At 39.2% G+C, this 15,919-nt stretch overlaps 1 protein-coding gene across 1 annotated transcript; it reads left to right on the plus strand.

Annotated features, from left to right (window-relative positions):
- Positions 1-11,875: 11,875 nt before the first annotated feature.
- Positions 11,876-15,582, plus strand: itprid1 (ITPR interacting domain containing 1). The gene is made up of 2 exons (XM_084566810.1): positions 11,876-13,424; positions 14,790-15,582. Exons 1-2 carry the CDS (start codon positions 13,226-13,228, stop codon positions 15,299-15,301), a joined length of 711 nt encoding a protein of 236 aa, XP_084422936.1. The 5' UTR covers positions 11,876-13,225; the 3' UTR covers positions 15,302-15,582.
- The last annotated feature ends 337 nt before the right edge of the window (positions 15,583-15,919 follow it).

Here is a 15,919-nt window from a genome sequence, read left to right on the forward strand (position 1 = left end):
CATGCCTTAAAGACATAAAGTCTTGGATGACCTGTAACTTCCTACTCTCAAACAAAACACAAGTCATTGTATTTTGCCCATAACGTCTCAGAGATTCATTATCTAATCACCTGGTTTCTTTGGATGGCATTACCTTGGCCTCCAGTACTACTGTGAAAAAACTTGGTGTTATATTTGACGAGGATATGTCCTTTAGTCCATACCTATAGCAAGTGACCTGGACTGCCTTCCTGTGTGATATCGTCAAAATTAGGAACATCCTGACTCAGAGTGATCCTGAAAAACTAGTTCATGCATTTGTGTCTTCCAGGCTGGATTACTGTAATCTCTCTACTTTTAAGGTTAGGCTTAAGACTTTCCTTCTTCATGAAGCTTATAGTTAGGGCTGGCTCAGTTACCACTGAACCCTTAGTTTTGCTGCTATAGGCCTAGGCTGCTGGGGAATGGTGCACCTGTCCTCCACTTTCTTCAGCATTTATGCACTACGACTGTATAAGCATTTTAATAGCAGCCCCCCACCCCCATCTTCTTGTGAGTGTCTCTGGACTGTATTTGTGTGTTTCTGAACTGTGGAGCTCCATACTGCATCTGTTGTGGTGGTCTCATCAGGCCTGCAGCTATCCAATCCTATCTGAATTCATCATTCTTCAACCTGCCTATGATACCTCTGATATTCAACCATTATAACTCGCCTCTTAATAGAACTATAGCTGTCACTAATAGTTTTATTTCTATTCATTATCAGACTCTCACGTAACATCATCAGCTATATATTGTATTTATATCATCATCAGATTCTACATGTATCCTTCAGTCAGATGTATGTATCTATGACAGATGGATGTTTATCTTGTTTTCCTGCTGTTCTCTCTTTCCTGTCTCTACCCGGTTGGCCTTAGGTAGATGGGTCCCTCCATATGAGTTGGGTTCTGCTCAAGGTTTCTTCCTGTTTAGAGTTTTTCCTTGCCACCGTCACTTTCGTGCTTCCTCTGGGGTTTTCAGGATTTAAAGCAACCATTGTACAATATGCACACATACAGTATACACACAGAGCTCTTTTTTCTTTTCATTTATTTCACACCTTTTCTTCTTCCTCTTTTTAAGACACACTTTGCTTTTAAAACACAATTCAAACAGGAACATTTGCATTTTAAATGCACTGCATCAGCCTATCAACCTTTGCTGCCTGTTCAGGCCTGCTGCTGGTAGCATTAATGCAACATGTTGCTGATAACAGAGTTGCTCTGCAGACTCAACCTAATATGTTACTCTGATTAGCCATTTACTCCAAAAAAATGTAAATGTGTTACACTGTACTTGAAGGTTTTGATGACAAATGTCACTGCCATCAAATTTCTGGCTTCAAAACCCATTTCCACAAGAACCCACTTCCGCTTTGGATAGGGAAATGTGTACACTGCCCATCAAAAGTCTATCTATTGTGTTATTCTGTGACTCTTCAAGTAATTAGGGAAAGTGTTATGGAAATAATGAACAATGCAAACGAAGAAAAAAATGAGCCCTTAAAAATGAAACAAGGTATTTTTCAATATGCATTTTTTGTCTACTTGTGTTCTTGTGGACATGTGAAACGTTGCTAATACTGTCAAAATTCAAAGAGTATTGTGCTCATCCTGTTTTACTGAGGATGCAGTTGGGGTAACTTATGTTGACCTGGACAGTAATGTACTGTGGCAATGGAGTACAAAACTATTAGCAGTAAGGTTCATTTTCTATACATGAAGAGTTAAAGACGTTTCACCACTCATCCGAGGAGACTCATCACTTCTAAAGAACTAGTAGGGAGTTGGGGTGTAAATAAGCACATCTATGGGTGAAACACATCACAAACCCACTTGACTAGGTGGAACATTGTCATCCCCTACGTGGCTGGGCTATCAGAGAAACTCAGAAGAATTTTCAGGAAACACAGCGTTCCAGTTTATTTCAAACATGGGGACACACTGATGCAGAATCTTGTTCACCCCAAAGACAAAACACGGGGCAAAAACAGACCAATGCAGCTCATGCTGTTCAGTGCAGTGAGGGATGTAGACTTGTGCACTGGGGAAACCTAACAACCCACCTATAAATGCATGTCCCAAAACAGGAGTGGAAACAACTCAGCAGTCCTCCTATACCGAAGGACAAAGGACACTCTTTTGAAGACAACACCTCTTCCAAACCTTAGCCAGGGAAGACAGATAGGTTAGGAGAAAAGGAAGTCATTTACGTCAGACTGGAAGAACCTTCTCTGAACAGAGGAGGTGGACTGAGATATAATCTGCCATCAATTTACAATACAGTCCTAACTTCTGTCCCCAAGAAGTTTCACCCACATTCAGACCTTGAGACTGATAATGGGTCGGTAAAGGAACATTCATTACAGAAAGACAGGGACTAACAGTCCCCCCCTCAACAGACACTAGTCAAGCAAGTTTCTGATGGACTACACCCACAGATGTTCCTATTTAAACCTCAACTTCCCACCAGTCCCTTAAACCTGAAGAAGCTACTTGGGAGAAAGATCCTCAAGAAGCTCTGTAAAACCAATTGGACATGGATCTACAATGGTCTGGATGACTGTCTTTGTAAGAATTGCTTGCTTGTCTTTATTCACTATTGAACAAACGTGTTATAATAACATAATGGCAGTCATCTAGTTTGGAGAAATGAATAGCTTTGTGTAGGATGGTCATCATTTTCTCCGTCAGTTCATCTTGCAAAGACAAGTGGACACAGGATGTCAGCAAGTAACCTACACTGATGTTTCAGTTTCTGAATGATCATATTACATTCTCCTGTCTTGAGACAGTTTGTGCTTCCAAGTCAAACTTGCAAGTCAACAACTACTATGTATGCAAGTCCGAACTTTGCATACTTAGTGAAGAGAAAAGTGTATACTGACCTGACACCAGTACGGTACCCTGTGTCACAGGCAATTCATTAGTGGATAAACTGATGTCTGTGTTCTGTGATGACATGCTACAATCTTTGTCTGGGTGGTTCAGTATTTACTTTTAGAAGTTTAGCTTGTTGGATGGGGCACCTTGCTAGAAAAGGTAAAGAAGAATAAAAAACAGCTCTCTGGAACCAATATAAACTCAACACTGGACTTCCTCAGTTCCCCTGTATGAGAAAGCTGTCAAATTTTGAAGAAGACTGGACAAAAAAGAAGTTAAAATAATAAGCAAAGGGCAGAAACAAAAACAATTTTATTTATTAGTGACATAAAGCTTTGAAATGAAGCATTAGACTTGTGATGGGAAAAGCATTAATTTCAGTTTTACAGTATGTGTGAAGATCGTATTTTATTCAGTTAATGTTTTACAAGAGAAGAGCAGGCACTAATGGAAGACATTAACAAGCCAGCCAGGAAGCTATATTTCAGCCTGGGAAGCCTGACCATAACATTTGCATGCCGCTCCTGCGTACATGTTGTACTGAGTGGAATAGGAGCTGAATGAGAACTGCTCTCTGTGCTGATCTGGTCATGCTGTGGATGGTTTTCAGCCCACTCAGCTTCACGCAGGTCCTTGGCTGATCGGAGTGGCACAGCTGCTGTTTTAAGACAATGTGAAAACCTGGAATGATCTAGATCACTCAAATGACACGGGTAAGTGCTGGTGTTTTTTGTGCATCTATTACTGATGAGCTGATGATTCTCTGTCTGACTTCTTTGGGGATACATAGCCAAGTCCATTTTAAACTCATGACCTTGTGGCTTATGGTGGAAAATATACAAAATACATACATTTGAAGAATGTTAGTAGTTCTGCAAGTTTATTGCCATTTACCAAAATCTTTTTATCATTTTAAAGTTAAAGGGCAGTTACTGTATTCCAAAAGTGTGCTACAGTGTTATATATAGAAATGCATGTTCCCTGTCAGGAATAGGTGATGTGGATAAAGTGGATTACATGATGCATTAAAGGAGTCTGTCTTTTTTCACTATGTGCACGCAATCAAAACAAGGTTATTCTTTGGGGGAATGAGATACTGGACTAACAGGTGACTCAGAGAAAATGGGGTGAAAAATGAAAAGCCATGCTTGATTAGTGTGCATTACACGTGTATCCACATTCGTTTTATGTCTGTTTTATCAAAACTCATTAGGTCGTTCCTTTATGCTCTGAGGGATTCAACCAAACAATAAATCTGGGAACACGGTGGCACTGCTTGACTGAGGCCTGACGTATACAGTCACAGCATTTGTAACTTTATGCAGCTGTGGTCGGTAGTTGCTTGCTTCATTATAATTTATTGCGCCGCATCAATCACAGGGCCACCACGAATATCAATGTGTCAACATGGGAATATAGTCTTGGTATTAATTCTATTTCATCTGTTCTTAATGGTGGAAAATATTCATCGTCTGCAAAGTATCTCTTGGCAACAGATGATCCTTGGATTATGGGCTTACCAAAACCATTAGTAGTAAACCTCTTGAGATTGCAAGTATTAGTGTAATGGAACGAATGGACACGAGTTTATATAACAACTTGTCATTTGGACACTGAAGTCAAATGCTCAGATTTAATTGCCCTATGGTTAACACCTGCTTGAGTAACAGACCATATTTTATTATTTGAATTGAATTCATTTTGAAATTTTCCCCTTTTCTTGTGTTTGAGGTCATCCCAGTTCTCAAATCAGATCTTAAAACCATACAGCAGTTCGCAGTAACTTTCTAAGAATAAAAAGTAATCCATTTGAGCTGAGCTTGTTATCGCAGTGTGAGCGTGCAACACGTGTGTGCGTTTTTCCCCCTCCTAGTAAAATGTGATCTGCGTTTGCAAGTAAGATGCAAAGCTGCTGCAGGAAGCAGTCTGACCAGTGGGGATCTTTCTCCTTCAGTTGTAAATGAAGCAATGTTTTTAATACAAGAACTTTTTATTGCTTTCTTCACTCAACTGGTAGATGATGGTGAGTACAATGTTTTTCTATTTCTTTTTTTCTTTTCCTTTCGACTCAGGGCATTTCTCTAGTAGTCTAGAGTGCTTTTTAAAGATGGACCAAGAGCTCTGTGATAGAAATTACACTGCCTGACAAAAAAAAAGTCACCATTAAAAAAAAGTCACACATTCTAATATTTCGCTGGACTGTTAGCTTTGATTACAACACGCATTTGCTGTGGCATTGTTTTATTTCCATCCAGTGTTGCATTCATTTTTCACCAAGATCTTGTATTGATGATGGGAGAGTCTGACCACTGCACAAAGCCTTCTCCAGCACATCCCAAAGATTCTCAATGGGGTTAAGGTCTGGACTCTGTGGTGGCCAATCCATGTGTGAAAATTATGTCTCATGCTCCCTGAACCACTCTTTCACAATCTGAGCCCCATGAATCCAGGCATTGTCATCTTGGAATATGCCCATGAACATCAGGGAAGAATAACCTGGTCATTCAGTATATTCAGGTAGTCAGCTGACCTCATTCTTTGGGCACATAATGTTGCTGAACCTAGACCTGAGCAACTGCAGCAACCCCAGATCATAGCACTGCCCCCAAAGTCCTATACAGTAGGCACTAGACATGATGGGTGCATCACTTCATCTAGCAAACTGAAGACACGGTTGTTTAAGAAATGAGACGCTACTCATTGCATCAGTTGGGGTTAAATAACTTGTTGCCAGCTGAAAGATAATCACCCATGCAGTAATTATTCAATAGGAGGCTCGTACCTGTTTGCTTAGTTAAATCCAGGTGGGGGCTTTTTTCTTGGCCAGGCAGTGTATAATGAATGCTAAAGCATCACACTGTATGTCTTATGCCACAGAAGTCATTATAAGAAACTGCAACAATAGTTGACATCTACTAGGGCTGTCAAACATGCGGCCCGTAGTGCAAAACCAGCCCACCAGACGGTCCAATCTGGTCCATGGGAGGAATTTGCAAAGTGCAGAAATTACTGCAATTTTTCAATAGAAGAAACTCACTCACTGAATTCCTCTAGAGGGTAGCGAGGAGGGGGTGGAGCCTATCCTAGCTGTCATATGGAAAGAGGCAGAGTACACCCTGGACAGGTCACTACTCACTAGAACTAAAGTTTCAGTTGAAGACTAAGACACTGCTAAGACACTGTCATGTAACATCATCAGCTGTATGTTGTATTAGTCTCATCATCAGATTACATACAAGCTTTTAGTCAGATGTATGTATCCATGGTTCTGCTCCAGGGTTCTTCCTGTTTAAAGGGAGTTTTTCCTTGTCACCGTCGCCTTCAGGCACATGTTCTTACTGTTTTGCTTCTAGTGCTTTTTCTCATTTTGTCTTCCTGAATTTGAAAGTCTTTTTTCTAATGACTTAATTACACTAAAAATGACATGGAGTGAAATCAAAGGCCATGCTTTAAGACATGAATTTATACATGTTGCTGCTGAGCAGTGTGTGTTATCCTCCTCCTCTTTAACCCCAGCCCATCCTTGAGTCAAACCCATTCAAACAGTATGCAAATAGTGGTTGAGAAAACCATGAAACCATGGGAACAGCAAATTGACCTTAATGCCTCTGCCTCCTCCCTCACCTTGATTGATTGTTGGTTGTGTAATATAAGACGTAATTGTCTGCTGTACTGGGTTAGTTCCAGGTCTTAGCCTTTGAGGACTTTACAAAGGTGTTCCTCTGTATAATTACAGAAAGTCATCTTCACCAGCTTATGGTATATGGTATAGAGAATAACAAATATATGGCAATAACACAGAAGAAACCTTAAATGGTTTTACTATATTAAATAGGTCAACACCTGTGTGTAGGATGTGTGTCAGAGAGAACAGAATTTTTTTTTTTTATTACTTTAATCTACTCCACAATATACATGTGAATTCAATAACTGAAAGAGTTCATTCATCCGTCTATTCAAATTCTGTAACTCCAGAAATTTTGAATGTCCCAGTGCTGCTGCTGTCATTTCATACGATGTATAAATATGTGAAAGTGTAACTGTCACAAATGCACATGAGCTACTTTTAACGTTTGGAACCTACTTATTTTAAGTAGTTGGGAACTTTTATTTTTGAAAATACAACATACACAAAGCCCTTTGAAATGCATGGCTTCTATACAACCTCTTTATTAGGTTCTGGTTACTGTTACATGCTTTTATTTGGTAGGAGTAGTTTGGTACATTTATTTTGAAAATCAGACATAGCCATTGGACCCTTTGGTCCCTGATGATTTGTTAAAGTTTCAAAATAAAATCTCCAATGCTGCAAACTCTCTGTAAAGCACTGGGTGGTTTTGTTGTCTCTATTGTAATATCTATTTGGGAAATGTGGCTTTTAATCAATCAATCAGCTCTTGACAGTTGTTGCCATGGCAATTAATGCCTTTGAATGGGGGGGCGGGGGGCGGGGGGTTATTGGTGGTCGGGCTCTGCCCTCCAACTGTAATGTTCTGAGGAGTCATATTAAAATGACAGTCTGTATATATGCGTGTGTGTATCAGAGTTGACTGTGTAGGAAATGTGATACTGATGGATGTTAGTCATTGCTTATTGTGGCGGCCATGATGGATTTTATATTGTTAAAGAGTTGTCCTCAGCCAGGCTTCTGTTGTAGAGATGGGTTTTGAAGGGAGCCAGATCTTGTGGATCCATTCCTTTCAAAGAGCCGTTCAAACCAGTGACTCATTTTGGTATTTATTTATTTTTAAGATGCCAACCTGGGGTTAACTCATTTTAGCATGACCTGCCCCTTCTTGAGACCGCTGCATACTGAGGCACTCACAAAGGGATGGACTACTCAGATGACGTCATGCGATATTTGCATATCAAATAAGCACTGCGCGTGTACTCTGCTGTGCTCATCCCCTTTTCTCCTTCTGGTGTGTGCAAGAAAAAAGCAAAAAAAGAGAAAAAGAAAAAAAAAAGAACGGCTTTTAAGTGCGGCTCTTTCTCATAGTTCGTTTTAAAGAGCGGGTCAATGGATTCGGTTTGTTTGCAAACGTCACAAGGCTAATCTGTTGCTAACTTTGATGAGTCAGCAGGTGAGTGAAGGCAGCCATGGATAGTGTGCGTAAAAATCATACGAACACACACACACAGGGAAAAATTCAAAGAGAGGTCAGCACACTCCCCGCTCAGTGGAGCCTGTAGATGTAGCTGGAGCTGAAATTGAATTGTTTGAAAGCCAACAAAAATTCCCATGTTTTGATGTCTATGCACATATTAAATCGTGGCCAGGAGCAATTTTTTTTCAAAATTCTGAAGAAAGTCAGAAGTTAGAGTGAGCCCATAGGGATGCATTATTAACTTAAGATTTCTCAAAATCTTCCAAAATTTTGTCAAAACATAATCTTTAATTGCGGCCAAACCGTAACAGGTATCAAACTGCCGTTTTCAGGAGAAAAATGTTCCACTTTCCTTGACCGGTACAAACTGCAAATTACATTTCTAGGCGTCACCCATGTGGACAACACACTCTTCTAAAAGAGCCACAGCTTTCTTCTTGTTGGGATAAAAAGAGTAGTGTTTAGTCCTGGAGGTGTACTGTCTCGTGTACGGATTGCAGTACTGTGAAGGCTTTTTCTGTAATACTTGTGGAGTAACTGGTCTGGTGTGTTTTGAGTCTCTGGAAAAGAGCTCAACATAACCAAGACCATGACCAACAGTAGAACACAAGACAGTAAACTGAAACATCAGTTTGAAGACTTTAGAGAGAGTTTTCCTGATCAATTTGTAGTTTGTGGTGTGCCTACATAAGTTGTAAATGTCCTTAGGGCAAATGTATCCCTGGGGCAACAGACTTTAATGTTTTATTTTGGACTAAGGACCAACACAGAGAGGTCCTTAGACAGAAGATTACATTGAATCAATATTTAATTGTTGGCCTGGCCACCTGTACAAATCCTTTTTTGGTTCTCATGTTGCTGTGTACTGTTTCCATTGCAGAGCCTCTATGGAGGCTGATGTCTTTGGGTGCTGAAGGTAAACACTGCCCTGTCCTGGACTTATAAGGGGCTGTCGTCAGCAGGGATTCTTTCTTAGCACATTCTGTTAACAGGCTCAATTTAGAAACAACAAGCTCAAGTGAAGAGTGTGTATTCCAACACCACTGGAGAGTTGACAGAATCTCTTAAACTATTTTTAATTTTTTTTCCAGGATACAATGCGCTGAGTAAGTTTAAATATGTAGGATTTTGAGTTTTGAGGCAACTTAGGTTTTTGCATGCATGGCAAGCAAAGCAGCTGTATGTAGTGTCATAACAAGAGCAGGGTAAGACATGACTACATTCATAGGAATCACACTATCAGCCACTGTTCTGCTGTGAGTATCTCCAAGCACTGATGCACTCTGTTAGCAGACATTAATCTGGTGAGACCTGAAAACCATTAGAACCGGTAGCAGCAGTAGCAGCTTAGCTGTTAGCAGAGTGCTGTGGGTTGGGCTGTGTGTCCTTGGATACTTTATACACTGACAACAGACTAATTGCTCTTCCTCTGAGTATTTATCTTGCTCTATGACTGCCACATTATAATATAAATTTTGTAAGAAGAAGATGGTTACTTAATCATTTCATTTGTTGGCTACCCAAACTCTCATGCTTTTAAAGCTGTTGTGGAAGTAACTAGTTGAAATCATCTCTCACTATATTCCTTATAACTCTTTAACAGAAGCTCCAGCTCAGCTGAAAATTCATGCCCTCTCTTTTTTCATTCCTCCAGTCGTAGAGTTGCTATTCCTTAATATATACTTAAAATACTATGAGTAAGCGAAAAAAAAAGTTAAGAAAGAGATACTGAATATTTGTGTTGTGGACATTTGTTCCATGCCATCTCTGCTCTGCCGTTTAAGATCCTGTTGGGTATTTTAATAAATTGAACTCCAAGCATGTGCTAAGTACACTAAAGAAGATAACAACCGCACATTATAATACAACCCATATGCCTTGTGGTAACCATGTGTTTAAAAAAATATTAATCACTAAGTTTCATTTCACTATTTTCGACTTCATTGTTTTTTTTTTGTTATATATATATATTTTTTTGTATTTCATTTTAGTGCCATTAAGTAAAACTCATAGGGTAGCATCAGAGTCACAGCTACATAATGTGTTATCCCTGGGTGGAGCCAAAACATTATGCTCAGGTTGCAGAGACAAGTGATTCCAATCAGCTTAAGTAAATTAAAACCTTTCACTTGAAAAACATGAACCAAAAAAACAAAAAAACAAAAAAAAAAAACACTGCTGACCTGAGTATCTCTCTGCCATGTTTTGTCTGTATAGTGAATGTGCACTGTTAATGGCATATTCAACAGTACAACAGGATAACTGTATGTTTAAGGAACATAGTTACTGATGTGTGTAGACAAACACTAAGCACAGCATTTAACTGTGTGATGAAGGTACTGCAAGTGAAATATGTTAAAAAGCCATTATGCTCTTCTTAAAACAAGCACAGTTGGGTTGAACTGATAACTTTATGCAAAAGGGATCTCAACAGCTCTTCCTATAATATACATATTTGCAGAGGCCTGTTTCAATAGTTAGTTTAAACACTATTCTAAAGTTACATATTGCTGTAGTGCATGTTTGACGGAAAATTTAAGGTTTAAGTTGTGATAACAGCTCCAAGACCTAAAGCGATCGATGGACACATTCTGTAACTACCAGTCATATTTACCAGGCAAATAATGCTGGCCCCACACAGCATATAAAGTTTGCATAGAAAGCGTCGGTATCAGAGGAAAGTTATTTCAATGCTTTGCAGCGATACAGAAAATATGACCAGCAAGGAATAGGGCAATTAGGATAGAGCCAACACAACAAGCTAGGGTTCTTCAGCAACGACCAGCTCTAAAATGTGAGTACAAAATAGTTGTCTTTTTCACGGCCGCAGTTTTCAATAATCTTATAGCTTTAAAAGTTGATGTGTTTGAGGGTGTAACTGCATGTTTCAGCTACAAGGTTTACACTTTCAAAGAGGGTTGTGGCAATGGAAATATGTTTATTAAAGGTAATAAGGCAAAAGTATTCACGTTTATTTTCTAATGTGCACAAAGTAAATGATGTGTTTACCTTAATAATAATAATACCGTATTTGCCTTAATTTAACAGTTTGAAAATTTGATCTTTTCAGTAATGTGTTTTTATGGAAAGATGTCGGAGATGGAGTTTCCAAGCATTCTCCACAGTTCATTAGCCAACAGTATATCAATCAGTAATCAACAGGTCTTTGTGTTTAACTGTGTAATTGACTATAGGCTGCACAACAACTGTCTTGTAACACATTAGGTTTTTAAATCAATACCATTTTGAAATATGACTTTAGTATTAAATTATTATGTGTAGATTTAACCCATGATGATTAAGCTTAAAATGTAAAAAGGGTAGCATTCATTTCCTGCCTATATTTTCTGTTTGCAGACCAAGTGTGTGTCTGTGGCTCTGAGTCCACCGATTCTTACTGCATATGTTTCTACACAGTACGCCTCACACATATATATTGTTTAATTTAAAAAAAAAACAAAAAAAACAAATGGTACTCAAACAAGAATAAATTGTGCATTTGGTAGATTATTTTCATTAATTTCATTTTGTCGGACTGGTCAAGCAGTCCAATTGACAGAAGCAGTGCCACCCTATAACTCTATATAGTGCAGCTCAGAGGTTTTTGTACCCATCTGCTTTTCGTTTTTTTTTTTTTTTACATTTCATCATAAAATGACTCAGAACTTTACAAAATTATACTCGAGCATTCATTTATTCAAAAATATCCACATATCTGTGAATTGCAAAAGTATGTAAACATTTGTTTTCAGTATCTGGTGTGACCTCTTTGAGCAGCTATAACCGTGACTAAACATTTCTGGTAATTGCCTATCAGTCGGCTACAGCGAGCCCTTTCCTCAGCACAGAACTACTTCAGTTCTGATATGTTAGAGGGTTTACTCTTTGCATGAACCATTTGCTTCAGGTCCTTCCACAACATTTCTATCAGACTATGGTCAGGACTATGACTTGGCCGTTCCAAACCATTAATTTTGTTCTTATTTAACCATTTTATACAACTTCTTGTGCTCTTGAGCTCATTGTCCAGCTGTGCAGCCCAGTTTCTCTTAAGATTCAGCTCATCTCCTTTAGAATTGGCTTGTGTAATTCAGAATTCATTGGTCCATCAATGATGGCAAGCAAAAACAGGCCCAAGCAAGAACATTACCACCCTTATGTCTCATACACGGGATGAGGTTCTGTTGCTGCAATGCAGTGGTTCTACGTCTCCAAACATGACACCTCTCATTTAAACCAGACAATTCTACTTTGGTCTCATCTGTCCCCAGTAGTTTTCTGGCTTGTCCACGTGATGTTTAGAAAACCGTAAATGTTGGTTTTGGAGAGCAGTGCCTTTGTTCTTGCCAATTTGCCATTACACCATAGAGCCAGAAGACAAAAATGACTTTAATAAAATCACAGAATCTGGAACAAAAGGCGCTGCAGAGTATGCAGGTAAAAAAAACACAAATCCAAAAAGACCTCAACCAAGACAAGAGTTTCATCACACTGATTGGAAACACTGAACAAATGGACTCTAATTTACCCTTGAAATGAACTTCTATCCTAGAGGTGCACTTACTTACGCAACTCACAGACATGTAGTATTGGCTCATTTTCCCGACTAAACAAATGCACAAGTAAAATGTTTCTGTTTCAATTAGTTGATTTGATTGTCTTTGTCTACTTTAAAGACTTGGGTGAAAATCTGCTGAAGTTTTGAGTCATTTTTATACAGAAATGCAAAAAATTCTGAAGGATGCACGGTATAAAGCAAATAAATAAAATCATCAGGTGTTTACTGTGTTTAAATATGCATAATGTGTTTCAAACTTAACTACTCAATTACATTATAAATACAAATGTGACATCATGTGTCATCAAGCTGAATAATAGATTGTAGTATCAGCAGTCCGTAAATATCATTCAGTCATTCATTCATCTTCTATACCTGCTTAGTCCTGTTAAGGGTTGCGGGCCGTAAATATCAATTAGAACACAATGTATATGTGAACACTATGCTGTTTATTGTACATGTACAGGTCAAGTGGATCAAGTTCACCCCTCAATAAGTGCGACAGCTTCAGCTCAGCAGCTTCTGGTCACTCCAAACCACTCAGGTTAGACACTTATGCATTTCAGTAGACCAGTTTAGTGACTGTGTTTTATTAGTGTTGTGACACTCTGTGTTTTGAGCAATGCTCTATTTCTCCTTCTGCTGCTGGCAGAGTGATGGATATACTCAACCTGTGGAATGACGACCCAGAGGAGGTTCTTTTAGACTTGGGGTTTGGCTGTGATGAACCTGACCTCTCCGGACGCATTCCGGCCCGTTTCATCAATCATCAGTCTCATGCAAGAGGAATAAATCTCCAGGTGTTTCTGGAGGCCCAGAAGAACCGACTGGACCTTGAGAACCCAGATGTCAGCAGTAAGTCACAATTAATTAATTCTGGTTGGAATGTACAAAATACTGTAACCTGGCTGCAATACACGTTCAGTTAGAAGAACACTGGTGAGGTCCAATACTGGACTGCTCATGGTTTGGATTCTAGTTAATCCTAGAGGTTTTAGATGACTCAGTGGAGTCCAGAGTAAGTTCTTTCAAAACAAACGGCGGAAAGTATTTCTACTTTCGTTCATTAGAGCTAAGGTATCCCAGAAAAAAATATGTAGAACCAAGTTTGGATACAAGACTTTCACCAACAGACTGCTTAGATTAACCAATTATGTGCTAATATGTTTAAGACACTATGATTATACACTGATTGGAGGTAGGGATAAAGTTGTCTAAAGTAGTCTATTTGGGCCCTCCACAAAAACTTCTGGAGAGGCCCTCCAACTCCAACCACAACTCACGGATATCAGACTTAGCCCTTTGAAAGGGTCAGTGATCTGCCTGTGCTGATGCTGATAGGATAGTTCTTAGCCCGCTGGAGGTAGATGATTTTGATTTCTGGCTGTAAGGGGGCCCTTGAACTGATATAATGATATAATGAACATGACATATACTGTAAATATATGTATAGCAATACATTATAAATGGAATCTAGACTGGCCTTATAATGATACATTTTACAAGGACAAGCAGTAAATTAGTTCCCCATTTTAACTAGAAAACCTTTGATAATGAATGCATTATACTGCCTTCACTTACAGAAGTAATACTGTGCTGTTTTATTTTAAGGCTTCAGAGATATGGTCAGTAGCACTGCTGTCATGAGAGTACACGTACCACAGCTGAACAAATACAATGAACAACTTCATTCTTCAAGCTGCTGTTGTGTTTAACTAATGTGTCATGGTGCCTCTGCAAACTGGGTTTATCCCGTGTTCAGAGTACATCAAGAGCAGAAGATACAGTTCATGGTGTTGGTGTTTGGAATTACACTCTCTAGTGCTAGTTGAGTTAACCACAGAATCTTTGACATGATAGAAAAACGTAAACATTGCACCACTGTAATAGTAATAACAACTCATATTTACAATTTACACAGTTCAGAGTTCTCCCCAAAACCATGGGCTAATGTACTTAGCATTAGCCTTAAAAACTAGACTAGAGGCTGACAGCGTTTTGGTTTTAACCATAGACTGTATAAACATGGACGATGAAACAGCTCCTCATTCATGTACACGATATGTAATAGGATTTAATGTTTTCAAGCTTCAGTTTACAAGCTGCGTCTCTGTCCATAATGTATAAGTGGATGCTGCTTTAACTGTTGTTTGGTTCATTGAAAGATTCCTGTTCCAAAGTAATTTTTCTGTGTTTTTGCTATTTTCCTCTCTCAATCAGGTCGTTTTAGACAGCTTGAGGTTCTACAGCAGGTAACTACAGCATTCAGCTGCTTGGTGGGACCTTTCTCTTCTCCTCTCAGATCAAGACCTGACCTGCCTCCTGAGGCCCAGGAGAGGAGAAGGCGCATGGGCATGCTGTTCAGGCGAGCATCAAAGAAGTCACTCAGGCAAATGCACAACTATAAAACCCAGGACCTATCTCTACCTGCTGCCAGATCCTTTCACTATGGTGCACCTGAGTCACAGCAAACCACAGCAAGGCTTAGAGACAACAAAGTCGCATTAAAAAGAGATAAATCTGGACCTGTGGAGATTCCTCTGGCGGAGGAACAAGAAATTGATCCAAGCCCTGACTCCCAGCCTCAACTGGCTTCTTTTAAAGCCCAGGAGGGAACACTCAACTCTGCATCCATGACGGAAGGCTACCCCCCGGCAGACAAAAGTTTTCTTCAGAGGAAAACGGGTCCAGGGCAGGCTAGGGAATCATTTGAAATGGAAGAGGCAAGTTAAAGGAAACTGTATTGTAGCAATCTGTTTTGTCGCTCGCATTATAGTAGGAGTAATATTTAGGTGTGATAATTAAAATGAATTCAAACCATTCATTTTACTTTCTTGAGCAGTGAAAAATGCTTCATTGATTTGAATGTAATCTCAATTTTGACCAAAATGCACAAGATTGTTTTATTTCCTGTCCAGTTCTATTTCCTTTAGCGGACTACTGGAGTAGCAGTGTTGCAGATATTTCTCTTTGTCTTTAGTTTTACCTCGGTGATCCACTCCCATCTTTAAACCATGGATTATACTGTTCAGACAACTCAAAAACAGTGTTAATGTTTGAAAAAGATGGTCTTCTGAGGTACAAAACGGAACGCAAAACTCAGTATTTAAGAATCCAACTTGTGTATTTATTGTGATTAAAAAAACACAACTTCTGGCTTTGTAAACTGTGGCAATGTAAAAAAGAAAAAAAGGTGAATGCTCTCTGTGGTGTTCTATGCATTTCAAGCTGTACTGACTTTCCTAATGATGTGCTGTAATTTCATATCTCATTGTAGATCCACAGTTTTGATGAATGCAGTGTCACAGGGGCCTACACGAGTGGACCAAAACATTTAGGTTTGTCATAAA

This window comes from Chelon labrosus (assembly GCF_963514085.1).
Source record: "Chelon labrosus genome assembly, chromosome: 18".
Lineage (NCBI taxonomy): Eukaryota > Metazoa > Chordata > Actinopteri > Mugiliformes > Mugilidae > Chelon > Chelon labrosus.